The sequence below is a fragment of the Papio anubis genome, chromosome X (genome assembly GCF_008728515.1).
Source record: "Papio anubis isolate 15944 chromosome X, Panubis1.0, whole genome shotgun sequence".
Classification (NCBI taxonomy): Eukaryota; Metazoa; Chordata; class Mammalia; order Primates; family Cercopithecidae; genus Papio; species Papio anubis.
This window is the reverse complement of record NC_044996.1, coordinates 110,612,760-110,627,764: the sequence shown is the minus strand read 5'-3', so window position 1 is coordinate 110,627,764 and position 15,005 is coordinate 110,612,760. Positions and strand designations below refer to the sequence as shown.

At 39.7% G+C, this 15,005-nt stretch overlaps 1 protein-coding gene across 1 annotated transcript in view; it reads right to left on the bottom strand.

Moving 5' to 3' along the window:
• TMEM47 (transmembrane protein 47) overlaps positions 1 to 14,553 on the bottom strand; it is a 30,634-nt gene extending 16,081 nt beyond the window's left edge. The window contains exon 1 of the mRNA XM_003917552.2: positions 14,033 to 14,553. Coding sequence (XP_003917601.1) covers positions 14,033 to 14,258 — 226 coding nt within the window. The 5' untranslated portion in view covers positions 14,259 to 14,553. The remainder of the gene's footprint in view (positions 1 to 14,032) is intronic.
• Between the last annotated feature and the right edge of the window lie 452 nt (positions 14,554 to 15,005).

Genomic DNA, 15,005 nt, shown 5'->3' with positions numbered 1-15,005 from the left:
CCTGGGGCTTAGACTGGATTATTGAGACTATATCCCTGGTGAATGGTGCCAAATTTTAGAATTGTTGTCATTATATCCATTTGGAATGATTCACTCAGGCCAGTTGCCCAGAACCAAAACTTTAAACTGCTGATCAGTTTAACCTCAATCAGGAAGCTGAAAAAGTGGTTCGATATGGCTATCATAGTCAAGGAGGTCCGAGGTGCATTTCAAGGTTCAGTGTGGGTACTTTGGAGCTGCAAACAGGGCCTGTGGCGTCATATCTCTTTCAGTAAACAACTAGAATCCATTGTCCAAATAATAGCGCCAGCCTAAGAGGTGAACTAAAATCAGGGACTGTGTAAATCAGCCAGTTACCATTTCCCTCTCTCTTACTGAACAAGACTAAAATATGGGGAGTGAAAAAAAAAAGCGAAAAATATTTTATAGACACCTACTAATGGCCATTAAAATAATAGGCTGGGCTTTATATTGACACAGTTGGACAGATATTTACTTACCATCCGAAGTCCAATACTAGATTTAGCAAGAATATATACATAAGACTTGGACAATTTTACAGTAATATTGTAAGTGACCAGAAAACTTGTTCTACCCTGACTTTTCCACTAAAAGATTTGCATGCCACAAATACTTGCTAACCTACACTCAGTGTTTGCAAAACAAATTAAAATTTCACAAAATTCTCTGTTTCCAGCACCATTTATTCAAAAAAGTCATGCATTTTAAGTTTTCACAATCAGTTAATTTCTGTGTCAATCTTAGTTGTCCAATTATAGCCTTCACGGTATTTGGTCAGATGAGGTGTTAAGAGTCTGTAAAGATTTATTACACCGCATTAGTTTTCTACTTTTCTATAAATAATATACCAATACTACAGTGGAACAGTAAACACAAACCAGACCTGCAGAACATCAATGACCATGGTGCTGTTTTACAAATTGCAGTGCTCTGCACAATTAAAACGGGCCATTGTTCAATGTCAGGCCAGCTGATTGGAAATCTGAGTTTGATTTCTGAGCCCACAGAGAACAGGTGAAATCAGTTTTGAGGAAATAACATACATCCTTGGTTGATAAACTGGTGAGGGCTCGAATGGGCCGGGAGGCATGTTTTGGATCTGAAGACCAAACCTGAAATCAGGCTGCCATGTTACGTGTCAGGTTCTCTCAAGAGAATTTTGGCAAAATTGACACAGTGACACACTGGGAGCATTCAAACTGCACCCAAAGAAGTGGAAGCTCAAAATAAGTGTATCCTTCTCTACTAGTGTTTTCTATAACAGAAAAAAATAAAAGTAAAATGAAAAAAAAAAAAAAACTCCAGGAAAATATATACGCATAATGGTATATTCCTCTGGCAGTTACAGGATAAAAATCAGGCAGTCCCTATATACTACACCATCGAGTTCAACATTAAGATGCAACTCAGGAACTGATTTCAAGTCCTCTTTCAAGGTATTTTTATTAGGTGGCATCAGAGTTTCCACAGTCTATAAATGGTTTAGTATTCTGCAGAATTGTGCTGACTTACTTTAGCAGTGTAACATATGAGACTGGTCTGAAATCGCCACTGCATTATGAAAATTCTATGGACCACGTTATAATTGTCCAATTGGAGAATTGTCATTCCCTTGGGGAATTCATGATCAAAAGTCACTTCCAATTTTCAGAAAAGACAAAATTTTAACGAGGATATGTTTTCCATATTTTCGAGCCAAGGGCAACGCACAAAACCAGTTCCTAAAGCTTTCTGCCTCCCCTTACCTCATTTAGAAAAATTTCACTTGTCAAACACTCGCTAATTTATTTACCTCTGTAGCTATTGGTTATATGCTGAGATTTATTCTACTATATGTAAATCCCTGAGCACACAATGGCTATTTCCTTTAGAAAATTAGATATAATTAAAAAGCAATGGAAAAATACGTTTTTAACCTTAGAAACAGAAGTCCTACTGTTTAGGTGGGTAGTATTTCCCTCAATGTATTCTGTTGTTTTTATAGATGATTCTCCCTTTTCTATAATTCTCATCACAAATTAAAACAGATTTTTAAATCACGTTCTCATTTGTCAGCCTGGCACTTGTATTTTCATTTTTGAATGCCTCCAAAAGGAAATTATATTATCCAAAATGATATCTATAACTGTAATAAAATAATTCGCTAGACAAGTTAGAACAGTGATTTTTCCCTATCATCTTGAATTACAAGTTATATACAAATTCTTCCTAATTCACCCACACAGACTGGATTATTTTCGCTCATTCCCATCAAACATTCAGCTTTTCTAAATACTTGTATTCATTTGTAGGACATATTTATAGCAAAACATTTAAATTATATTGTTGAGAACTTAGTTAAGTTAGTATTGCTAATCCCATTCTATCATCAGAAACTGGAAATAGTGGGATGGTTTAGTACTAAAGGCAAAAAAAAAAAAAAAGCTCAGATACAGAAGAATATTTCAAACTCACATTCCCTAAATTATCCATCTATTCACCAAAGACTATGTCTTTTTCCCAACTAGTTCACTTTGTCAGAAATGATGGCATTTAATTATTTTCACCAAATGTAACTAAAGAATTTTTCTTAATATTAATGCTACATATATCTGAGTTTGGATAGGAAGGCTGTATCCTCACATACAAAGAATGGAATGCTATTTTGTGTAGAAATATAAACTTAGCCTAACTACTTCTAAAGGTATCAAATGATCTACTTAACTTTTAAAAGTTAGTCTGCATGTGACTAATGAAGTGGAAAACTGAAACCGTTACTGAGGCAGTTTAAATCTTGGTTTATCGGCTAAGTTGCATTCTGACCTAAATTTGTTGATACTGCATTAATTTTCCACCACTCTGTGATGTAGACACAAAGAAAAGCAGCCAAATGAATTCCGATTCTAATTTCAATAATTTAAATGATCACTTCTTTTATTAAAACAACTGATATCAAACCTATAATTTTTCTTGGGCAAAGAAATATTTCTTTGTATATGAGGATACAGCCTTTCTATCCAATATAAGGCAAGTAACTATTTGTATTTTATACATTTACAATATAAATACTATGTGTGTTGTGACACACAAAGCAAAATAGATGTTTGCAAAAGCAACTATGTTAGGTATACATAGTAGTAATCAGGCTGGCAACAATTTGATTTCGAATACTACCCTTTAGGCCCATTCACAGATACAGACTGCCTCCAAAGTATGGTGCTAACCTGATTTTAAACTACAGACATAAATGACCCCAGGTAACCATCCAAACAGATGATGCAATTACCCTAATGACCAAAATGCATGTTAATTTTGCCAAATTTTGGAAAATCTCAGTTGTCCAAAATGCCAGACGGGTTACTAGTGTTTAACAATGACAATTTCATTCAAGATCTTGGAGCTGTTTTATGTTAATGTTAGAAAAAAAAAAATACACATACTTTTTATTTTTAACAAATAAAGGAACATTTTAGCTGCTTCATAGAATTCTATCTTAGACAATTCAGTGGAAATGTAATTAATAATCTAAACACAGTAACATATGGTGTTGTTTCCTCAAATAAAACCATTTGAATACAGTATTTAGCAAAGAGCCTTGCTGTGAAGGCAAGTTCCAGTATGTGGACAAAAAGAAAGACACTATCAGCTCTAATGACTGCTGTTTCTTACCATACACCATCTTTGAAAGCTTTCATTAGCATTTGATGGTAACTAGTGTTATCTAACAGGTACTGGTATTTTTCAATAATAATTTCTAATCATGGTATTTTTACCAAGTTGTGATGACTTTGGTGTTTTGAACATTGTTCTTTTTTCACTCTTTGAATAAAAACCGAATTAGGTTACAACTAGGAAAACTTGATTATTTTGAAAAGCACAAAGAAAACCTACTACTCCAGAATTAGGAGTGGGTGAAACTTCCTCTAAGCAACTAAAGTTACTGTGATGGGTTTAGGGGAGCTAAGAATAATCAAAGAGTAGAATGAAGAAAGCCAGACAGCCAGCCACGATGAGTATTAAGATATCCCTTTAGTAAATACAGAGGAATAAAACTGGCAAAGCTAGTACTCCCACCAGCTCCTTCTTAATGCCCCGCTGCAGAAATAGAACCTTTGTTTCCTCCTTCACAGCACTTTGCACATTTATTTAATTATTAATAATTTGTTTAAAACACACCATTTGTTTCACTCATCATTTTATTCTCACTACCTTCCACAAGGCCTGGAACACAGACTAACTGGCTGACTTTGTATCAGAATAATGTCTACCCCCTGCTAGAAAATCAATGACTATGTTTCAATGAAGTTAACTCATTGAGTACAAGTGAGAAGATGGAAAAATAGAGGGAAGCACTCGAATGTACCTCCCTTTAAATTTCCCAGAGGAGCTAAGAATAGATTCTAGGCTTCATTCACAGAGCATCATGGCAGCATTCTGGTGAATATTTGGTTTAGGGACCTTAAACATGATGGCAATAAAATCTTCTTTGATGAAAATTTGAGTTATTTTGTGTCTGTCCCTTTTTATGTACAGAGAATAAGTAATTCAGGGGTCTCAACTTCTATTTTTTTAACATTGTTTTGCCTAATAAACATACATTTTGAACAGAAAGCATAAATATTTGTGATCTTTTGAAACATGGCTCATTAAAATATCATTTTAAACCTCATAACAGTCAATAAGCTGATAGAGACAAAGGTAATATAGATATTTTTTCCCGGTTCTTTGGAAGAGCATGGATGTTTCGTTATACATTTTTAAGTGAGAGTCCTTGGTGTTCATGATTAGAATAGAAAATTGATGATCTACAAGTGTCCCCAAATCACACATAAACCTCAGAGTAAAAATGTTAAGGAAAGGTGTCTTTGTCTAATTTTCAAGGGAGGTGAACCAATAGTTTGAAAAGATTAGTAAAATTTAACTGTCAGTGCCTTTAATGTGAGAGGTTGCAATTCTGCTGAAAGAACATTCAATCTTTTTTGATAAATTAATACATATTTTTAATAAAGCCAGAATGCAATTAAGTTATTGAATGAAAAATTAATATTCATTTAATCAATTTAAGAAACTTAACATAGCTGACTTCCACATAATTTTGGGAACTCTTATTCAATTTAAAATTAAGCTATTGTTAGCCAAGCCGAGAGCCAAATCAGGAAGGGAATCCCATTTGCAATTGCCACAAAAAAATAAAAATAAAATAAAATATCTAGGAATGCGGCTAACCAGGGGGGAGAAATATCTATAGGGATAATTATAAAACACTGCTCAAATAAAGCACAGAAGACACAAACAAATGGAAAAACATTCCATGCTCATGGATAGGAAGAATCAATAGCATTAACATGGCCATACTGCCCAAAGGAATCTACAGATTCAATGCTATTCCTATCAAATTACCTATGGCATTCTTCACATAACTAGAAAACCTATTTTCAAATTCATATGGAACCAAAAAAAGAGCCCGAATAGCAAAGGCAATCCTATACAAAAAGAACAAAGTTGGTGGCATCACATTACCTGACTTCAAACTATACAACAGGGCTACAGTAACTAAAACAGCATGGTACTAGTAGTACAAAAACAGGCATATAGACCAATGGAACAGAACAGAGAGCCCAGAAATAAGGCTGCACACCTACAACCATGTGAACTTTGACAAAATTGACAAAAACAAGCAATGGAGAAAAGACTCCCTATTCAACAAATGATGCTGGGATAACTGGCTAGGCATATACAGAAGATTGACCCCTTTCTTACACCACATACAAAATCAATTCAAGGTGGGTTAAAGATTTAAATGTAAAACCCAAAACCATAAACTATAAACTACGTTGTCAAACCTAGAAGACAAGGTAGGCAATACCATCCTGGACACAGGAATGGACAGAGATTTCATAACAAAGACACCAAAAGCAATTGCAACAAAAGCAATAATTGAAAAATTGGATCAATTAAAGTTAAGAGTTTCTGCACAGCAAAAGCAACTATCAACAGAGTACACAACCTACAGAATGGGATAAAATATTTGCAAGCTATACATCTGACAAAGGTCTAATAGCCAGCATCTGTAAAGAACTTAAACGAATTTACAAGAGAAAAATAAACAACCCCATTAAGAATGGGCAAATGACATGAACAGACGCTTTTCAAAAGAAGACATACATGTGTCCAATAGGCATATGAATAGAAAGCTCAACATCACTGATATTAGAGAAATGCAAATCAAAACCACAATGAGATACCATCTCACCCCATGGAGAATGGCTTCTATTAAAAAGTCAAAAAACTAACAGATGCTGGTAAGGTTTTGGATAAAAGGGAACACTTATACACAGTTAGTGGGAATGTATGTTAGTTTAACCATTGTAGAAAGCAGTACGGCGATTTCTCAAAGACCTAAAACAAGAACTACCATTCAACCCAGCAATCCCATTGCCGGCTATACGCTCAAAAGAACAGAAATTGTTCTACCATAAAGACACATGCAGGAGAATGTTCTCTGCAGCACAACTCACAATAGCAGACTTGGAATCAATTTGAATGTCAATCAATGACAGATGGGGTGAAGAAAGTGTGGTGCATATACACCATGGAATACTATGCAGCCAGAAAACAAAAACAAAAACAAAAAACAAGGTCATGCATATTGTGGGAACATGGAAGGAGCTGTAGGCTATTATCCTTAGCACACTAACGCAGGAACAGAAAACCAAATACAGCATGTTCTCAGTTATTAGTGGGAGTTAAATCATGAGAACTCATGAACACGAAGAAGGGAATAACAGACACTGCGGTCAACTTGAGGGTTGAGGGTGGGAGGAGGGAGAGGATCAGGAAAAATAATAACTATTGGGTACTAGGCTTAATACCTGTACAAGAAACGCCAGTGACATGAGTTTACCTACATAACAAACCTGCACATGTCCCCTGAACCTAAAATAAAAGTTAAAACAAATTCAGCTTTTTCAAATTGTTTTTGAGATGGAGTCTTGCTCTGCCGCCCAGGCTGGAGTACAGTGGCACGATCTTGGATCACTGCAACGTCTGCCTCCCAGGTTCAAATTATTTTCCTGCCTCAGCCTCCTGAGTAGCTGGGACTACAGATGCCCGCAACCACGCCCAGCCAATTTTTTGTTTTTTTAGTGGAGACAGAGTTTCAACATGTTGGTCAGGCTGGTCTCGAACTCCTGACCTCATGATTCACCCACCTCGGCCTCCCAAAGTGCTAGGATTACAGGCGTGAGCCACCATGCCCAGCCAAGCCGTTGTTTTAACGTACCCCATCATGGAGAAACTTAAAGTAGAGGTGTTTATTTTTAAGCACTAGTCATGGTTAAAAAGTAAATTTGATGGTAATAAACATCTGAAATGTACTTGTCAACACATATAATTCTATTTTCAGACTTTAATTCTATGTGAATTCAAATCATGGATGATAATCTTACAAAAAGTGGGCAGCTATTTCACATGCAGTCCTTCACCTCTTCATCCAAACTGCCATACATGACATCATTCAACAATCTTTCAAACACCAACTGACAGTTACCTACAATATTACAGAACATTTTAAAAACCAACCCTCCAAAAATACTATGGCAAAATGTATCCTCTCTATTGAGTCTTTAACATTGTATCCTTCCTCATTTTCCTTAATCATGTAATAAATGTGATTAGACTGGGTTATGTTAAAAATCTTGTCTATTTTAAACATGTTACAACTCTGTGATTCAATACATGGACAGTAGTCAAGAGAAGAGTTATGTTATTAAAACAAAGGAAAAGGAAACAAACAAAAAATAACTCTAACTCCAACACTTCTCTGGCACTATAAAACTTGGCTCCTGTCTGGAATCTTAATGTTTTAGTGTTCATGTACCAAGCATATCATCAGATGCATTCACAACTTTCTAAAAAAAGAGTAAAATCTTATCATACAACATAAAGTAGCAAATTACAGTCCAGATTCATAATCGGTTTGAGCCTTGGTTGTGTGAGACTAAACCAAAGATTCTGGAAGGTTTTATATGTATCTCTCTGTTTGTGGAAAAGTTACGTTCTTGAGTTCATTCCCTCTCCTATCCAAAGTACAAGTAACCAGTCATGAAAGCCATACGCTGGCTGAGGGAAGTTTCTGTCCCAGTCAGACATTATTTATATAATCAATTCAAAGTTCTTAAGTACAGAAGCTACAAAGCACAGACAAGCTGGTTGGCTATTTGTTGTTGTTGTTCTTCAAAGGCAATAAAGAATGCAGATTTGCATTTAGACTCAGCGTCAGACTGTATGCTCCAAACATAGCCCAACAGCAACTCCTATCCCACATTCTCTTCTACAACGTGACCTTGCCACTGCTCCATCAAAAGGTGGCATTCAATTGTCCTTCCCTTAAATCCAAGCTGGCCATATGGCTCCTTTGTAACCAACTGAATGTGGTAGAAGAGATGTGTGATTTCTCAGCCTAGTTCGGAGAGTCTGGCTCTTTTATGACTCTTGCCCTGCGGGACTCACTTCATTTGTAAGAATTCCAACTATCCTAAGACCACAATGCTAGAAAGGCCACCTGTAGGCATTCCAGGGAGAGTCACAGCTTTGCTCAGTATCTCACGGCTTTCCCCACCAAGGTGCCAGACCTGTGAGCGAAATCATTTGGAAAATGACCCTACAGTTCCAGACGTTTCGGTTCCTAGCCATTCAAGCTATCTTCAGCAAGGGCTCCAGACATCCATCCTCATTATGTCCTATCTGAATTCCTGACCCACAGAATTCATGAGTATAATAAAATGGCTATTTTATACGACTAACTTGTGTTGTGGTTAGTTTCCCGGCATTAGCAACTGGAATACTCTTGGTAAGAATCTGTCTTTACTACCAGTTAATTGAGACCTTGGTAATCTTAACAAAAATCCAAAGTTTCCTCAATAATATATACAGATAACTTTAGCTACCTTGCAAGTTTATTGTGACATTGGGGATAACTGAGGTGTCTGGCCTGTAATAGTACTGAATAAAAGGATAATAGATTTGTGATCAACCAAGAGCATTGTTACATGCTAGGTAATGTATATCAAAATTTAAATTTAAAATTAACAAGGTACTTCATTCTGCAATGCATTATGCAATGCAGAGACTTTACTCCTTAAAGGGGAAAAATCTTCAATTATTGAAAAAAGTATCACTGGGTTTTACTGAATATATAACCAGGAAGAAACATAACACTAACAAACAGACACTTTCCTATATTTAATCTTTATGATAAACCAGACATTAAGTTGTATGAGGTCACATGATTGGTAAGTGGCCAAGTTCAGGTCAGTTAGAATCCAGTGTCTCGTGAATTCTCCAAAATACTACTCTACTGTGACACAGAATTACATTATAATTTAGCATAGCTCACATGGAAGTTTGTTGTGGTATTTATTTATTTATTCAGTTAGTTATTTGGGGGCAGCCCTCAGAACCAGAAGAGGTTCAGGGAGCTCCCTGCTGTGGTATTTAGGTTAGGTATTCCAGAGACATATTTTGAAGCGTCTATATCCCTTTCACTAACATGTCTAGTAGCACTGATTATACCTATGGTCTCTGTAAGCGGTCTTACTATTAAACAAAAACTTGCAGGAAATTTCTTGAAATGTATTCCCGACAGCAGGTGAAATCTATTGCTTGAGATATGCTTTTGTTTGTTTTTGTTTGGTTTTGAAATGTTTTATTAAAGGCCAGGCTTTTCCCACACCCATCAAATCCCTTAGCTGCCAAGACTCATCTAAGTGGCTCCCTGGGGGATTATAATCCTTCTAAGAATGTGAGCAAAAGAGAAATTATATCTGTTCACAAATTAAAATGTCCTTTGTAAAAGTAAATCTAATGAACTTGAAAATCTAAAAGACATTAACAGAAAGCCATCAGGAATATCTTGAAATAAGTTATACTTGGTTTTCTCTGGCTTATCAGTAGAGAAAGTTTCGGTGCTCTCTGGTACTCCTAACTGTCCACCCGTCTATGCTGCCTAGGTTAAAGAAAACTGCATTCATTCTTCTTACGTTCTTTTCAAGGAAGTTAGAAGTGGGTATAACGACGGTGACTTCCAGGCTTGCTGGGCTATTTGTAAAAATGCATCAATACCAACACATTTCAAGCAACAAGCTGAACCTTCCGTGGAGCAAATCACATTGTGAGGTTTCCTAATGAAACTGTGTTTTTGAATTAAGGAATAAATGCAAAATATGAACAGATGAAACATGTTTGAACTCAGAATCACTATATCTCAGATTTGCTAAGATTTGCAGGTGGTTAGGCAGTTCCATTTATCTTTAACACCTAAGATAGGCTTTCTTATAAATTCCTTTTAAAGTAGCTTTTTATACTGAAGTTAAAAAAAGATCTACATATAAAGCACTCAAAAAAGAATTTCTTGTCAATTAGAAATAATAATATTCACCTGTGATTAGCATACGGTATACTGCCATTTCAAAACTACCAGTGACTCATGTTACAAATGCAGCTATTTTTAGGATAGTATGTGAATGATGTTAACAATATCCCTTGAAAAAGGTACTATTTGATCAAGTATTTTGTGGATGAAAAAACAGAAAAAATGAATTTGTTATATCCCTAAATTACTGTTAGTAAAAGTGTTCATTTGGCCATCTGTATGTCCTTGCTTTTTGCTTAGTCAACAAATTGCAGACACCAAAAAGCAATATGCTTTATATGAAATAGCTATGTATTTACACATTTTAAAGAAGAAATGTAAAGTCTCCTTAGAGGTTATACAGCACATTTGATATCAAATTTAGGGCACCAGCATTCTGTATACACTTGTGCCTTTCCTATTTACACTAAGGATTCTTGTAATTGCTGTGAAACCCTAGCAACTATGTCCTAGAAATAAAGTTAGCAAACTAAATGTGACTAAGCAGAAGTGTAAAATATTACTATAATTTGTGTAAGACTTAAGGTTTATTAAAAGGTTCCCCAAAACAGTACTGGGGAAAACTATTCTAAGAAAGAATTCTGTGGCCGGCAGCCATGTGAGTACTGCGTATTCTAAACTTCCTAACAAGCACACTTTATTTTTTTTTTTTCTTTCTACCATTAATCACAGTCAATTAGCCGCTTTCTCATATGTCTTTTTGGAACACTTAGAACTTAAGATGAGTGCCTCAACTGTCCTCCATACATTGAATTGGGACACCAGAGAAAAGCATTACGGCTGACTGACAACCGGATTACTGGTTCGTACTAGAAGAGCTGACGCAACCTTCAATACACCAGAACACAAGAGGCATGGTTCTACTTTTGCTTAAAATCATAAAACAGGTTAGAAACAGCAAACGATGCACATTTGGTACCAAAATTAAAATGCAAGTTTAAAAATAATGGCTTAGGGGAAAGTTTCAGTGGAAACTGGGTCTAAGTAGGGCATACTATTGTGAGTAGAAACATTCCTGAAATGCTCCTTCAGTAAATACAGGCCTGCCTTTTCACAGCAGTTTTAATTCTAATTAAGACAAACATTTTTAATTAAGCCTTAAATATCCTGGTGAAGGCCCTTCAGTAAAATTGTCCTTGGTGGTTCCTCCCAAGGTAATTTATTTTGAAAGACAAAGATGTGGATCTCTTAAAATCTTCACAGAAGACATTTCCCTCCCTGTTTTCTGCTACTCCACACAGCAAACAGAATGAAAAAAGCTGCTTGCCCTTTGGAACAGACAAGAAAAGCACTGCTGGTTTTGATTCGGGCATTCCCCTTCCTTTCAAAACACTAGTGGAGAGAAGCTTCAAGTTCACATAACACAAGAAAGCACATTTTGTAAAGTGGGGACACAGAGCAATTTTCCATATCTTGTTTCCTTTCCTCCACCCCCGCCCTGTGTCCCACCATCGCCGTGGAGAGCAAAAAATGAACTGCTATTATATATACAGAAAGTCAAGAACTTGTTCCAGAAAACCTCTAACAAAACCATCTCTACTTTTTACCCATTTGCTTATGAATTCTACTTTATCTGGGCTGAAAACTATTTTTTAAGGCAAGATAAGATGAAAGCTGATTTTCAGAAACACACATAGAAATATACACTGGGCTATGACTTTCAGCAAGGGGGTAGAATAAACGGGGAAAAATCCCAAACTGGGCCTGCCTTTGATTTGTACGTTGCAGAGTGATATTACCGCTATATTTGCATTAGGCTTGTGTCTCCATACTTCCTTGACTAGAGAGGAAAAAAGCTGAGATAAATGGGTATGGAGGCAATTAAGAAAAGGTTAGCAAACACTGTATGTTGCTCTACAAACTCGAGCTGGCTTCTCCCCATTCCCTACATTCCTGGCCAAGAAAAATGGATAGTGGCCTAAAAAGCAAATGTGAGTTGAAACTGGTTTCTCTAACCTATCTGAAAAGTCTTTATGCAATCAGGGGGCTATTATTTCAGGAGACAGAGAGAAAGGGGCAAAACATTCACGTTGCTAAGGAGACGTGCAGAAGCTGTCATTCCTACATAAATTTTATTATTGAAGAGGGGAAAGGAGATATTTTCGCCAAAGTTTATTTGGATCCCCTGGTTACCGAAGAAAGAAATTCTGCCGATTTATTTTATCTTTAGTTGTAAACAGCCAACCCTGAAAGAACTGAAGGACCTAAATGTTGACCTCCTGCTGCCAACCAGTTCCCTCCACAGTGAATTAACCAACAAAGAGGAAACCCTTCAATGGGAATTTTGAGGTAGTGTCAAAGAAAAAGCCTTTTTTAAACACAAAATTAAATTTACAGAAGAAACTTAATCAAATGAACTAATCTGTGTTATAACAGGAAGCCAAAGACAAAGGAAAATCAGATTTTTGTGGCTTTTTGTGCTATTTCAACTTTGTTACAACTTGAAACGTTTCCAGGAAAGCTTTATAAATAGTCCCGAGAAGACATGAAACTGGAAGGAATGTAATGAGTTTCTCAGGTGTCTATGTGTGTGTGTGGGTGTGTGTGAGTGTGTGTGTGTGAGAGAGAGAGAGAGAGAAAGAGAGAGAGAGAGAAAGAAAGAAAGAAAACCGCCGGCAGGTCCTCTCCCTTTATTCCCCTTTCTCTGCGCTGACACCAGCAGTTGAAGAATCAAAATTAGAAAGGAAGGGATTTGTAGCAAGAAATCATAAGTTGACAGATTTCTGCTAAGGGCATAACTGGGGCGCCAGGGAAGGCAACTGGAGGGTCAGGGAGGGCGTAAAGCAGTAAAGCCCCCTGGGACTGGTAACCTCAGTAGCTACCTTATTCTCCACTTACCACCCCCATCTTATCCATTTGCAGCTTTCAGCGCTGGCGGAATAAAGCACAACTTTCTAGGCATCTGTGAGTAGCTCATGGAGAAAAGAAAGGTCTGGAGGAGAGAAGAGTTACTCAGAGTGGCAGAGAAAGAAAGGCAACTCGCAGTCAACGGCGGCGTCACCAAAAAAGGAAAGGAAAATAAGCCTGTCCCTCTCCCAACTCTTCATATCCATCAAAAACGTAAGGAAATAAAATCCAAACGGAAATACATTGGTGAAAACGCAGATAAGGGGGAGTGAAACCGGCAGAAATGTGAACACTAGGCAAATTCGTCCTCGAGAGAGGAGGGAAAAAAGAGTGGGGAAGACCGAACAGAGAACCCCCGCAGCATCTCGGTGGAGTTGGGGAGTTTTTGCCTGCTTCTTTTTTAACGGGGGTGTGGAAGGCGTCGCATTTTTTACACAGCCACATGGCTCTCGCCTCAAATGATAACAAATACCCAAAATAGCGTACGTGTTACTCCAGAACAGGAGGAATGGCCACGGGGGAGGGAGAGGGCGTGGGCTGTCGCTTTAGGTTTGGCGACCAGGGATGTGGAGGGAAGAGGGGTGGAGGCCAGGAAGGTGGCTGGAGCCCCAGGATCCGAGAAGGGCCTGGACGGGGTGGGACGGGCCAGGGCAGGGAACGCGGGGAGGTGGGGACAGGTGGTGACTGTCCTGGCAGCGGGACGCGAGGCAGTCCGGGGCGGGAGGCAGGGGTCGCGGCGCGCCGGGCCCTCACCGCTGCTGAGCGTGGACTCGCAGTGCCAGATGTCCAAGCTGGCGGGTTTCCGGCAGGACTCCCACAACGACAGGTAGTACTGGTGGTCAGCCGTGACCCAGGCCGGGCTCAGCACCGCCCCCAGGTCCAGACACAGCGCCAGAAAGATGCACACCAGCCCGACCAGCTTCAAGGGGGTCAGCACCGACACGCGCACCTCCTCCATGCCGCTGCCCGCCGAAGCCATTCCTGGGAGCCGCTGTCTACTGCCCCGCCGCAGGCGAGGACGCCAGGCGGGTCCGGAGAGCCGGGAGCCGGACCTCTCAAGGGGGGAAGCCGCTGAGCCGCCACGCGCGGGGACTCGCTCCCTCGGGGCTCTGCGCGCCCCCTGCCGCGCGGCCAAGGTGGGTCTGCGGAGGCGGCCGGCCGGGTGGGGGTCGTCGGCAGCCGCAGCGACGTCGATTCCACCCCGGACCTTCGCTGCCGGCCCTGCGCCGCGCTCTGCCGGCGCCCGCGCCCGCTCCGCCCGGCTCGGCCGGGCTCGCTCCGCCCCGGCCCCTCCCCGGGCTGCGGGAGGCGGTGCCGAACGGGGAGGGGCGGAGGGCCAGCACTTAGTAGCTTAGGCTCCAGTTCCCAGTGCCGGAGGCTCGCGCCTGTCCCGCCCCTACCCCGCCTCTGGCCCGCGGGCGGAGCCCGGTGCCAGCCCGCGCCCCCAAGCGCGCGGCAGTTCCTTGAAGCAGCCCCGCGCCCCGCCCGGCCCTCGCCCGACCCTGGCCCGGCCCCCAGCCTCGCTGACTCCAGGTCGCCGGGCTCTCCCCCTTCGCCCAGTCACGTGGGTTTCCTTTTCTTAGGGAGCAAGAGTGGGCCGTTTTCTAGAAGGCGCCAGAAGTGGATTCCTAGGTTTCCTAAGCTGTGCCTCTTGGAGCAAGGACAGGTCCTCTGTCTCAGTGATGTAACACGCCCCTCCCCGGCCAATTTCACATCCTGAGAGATT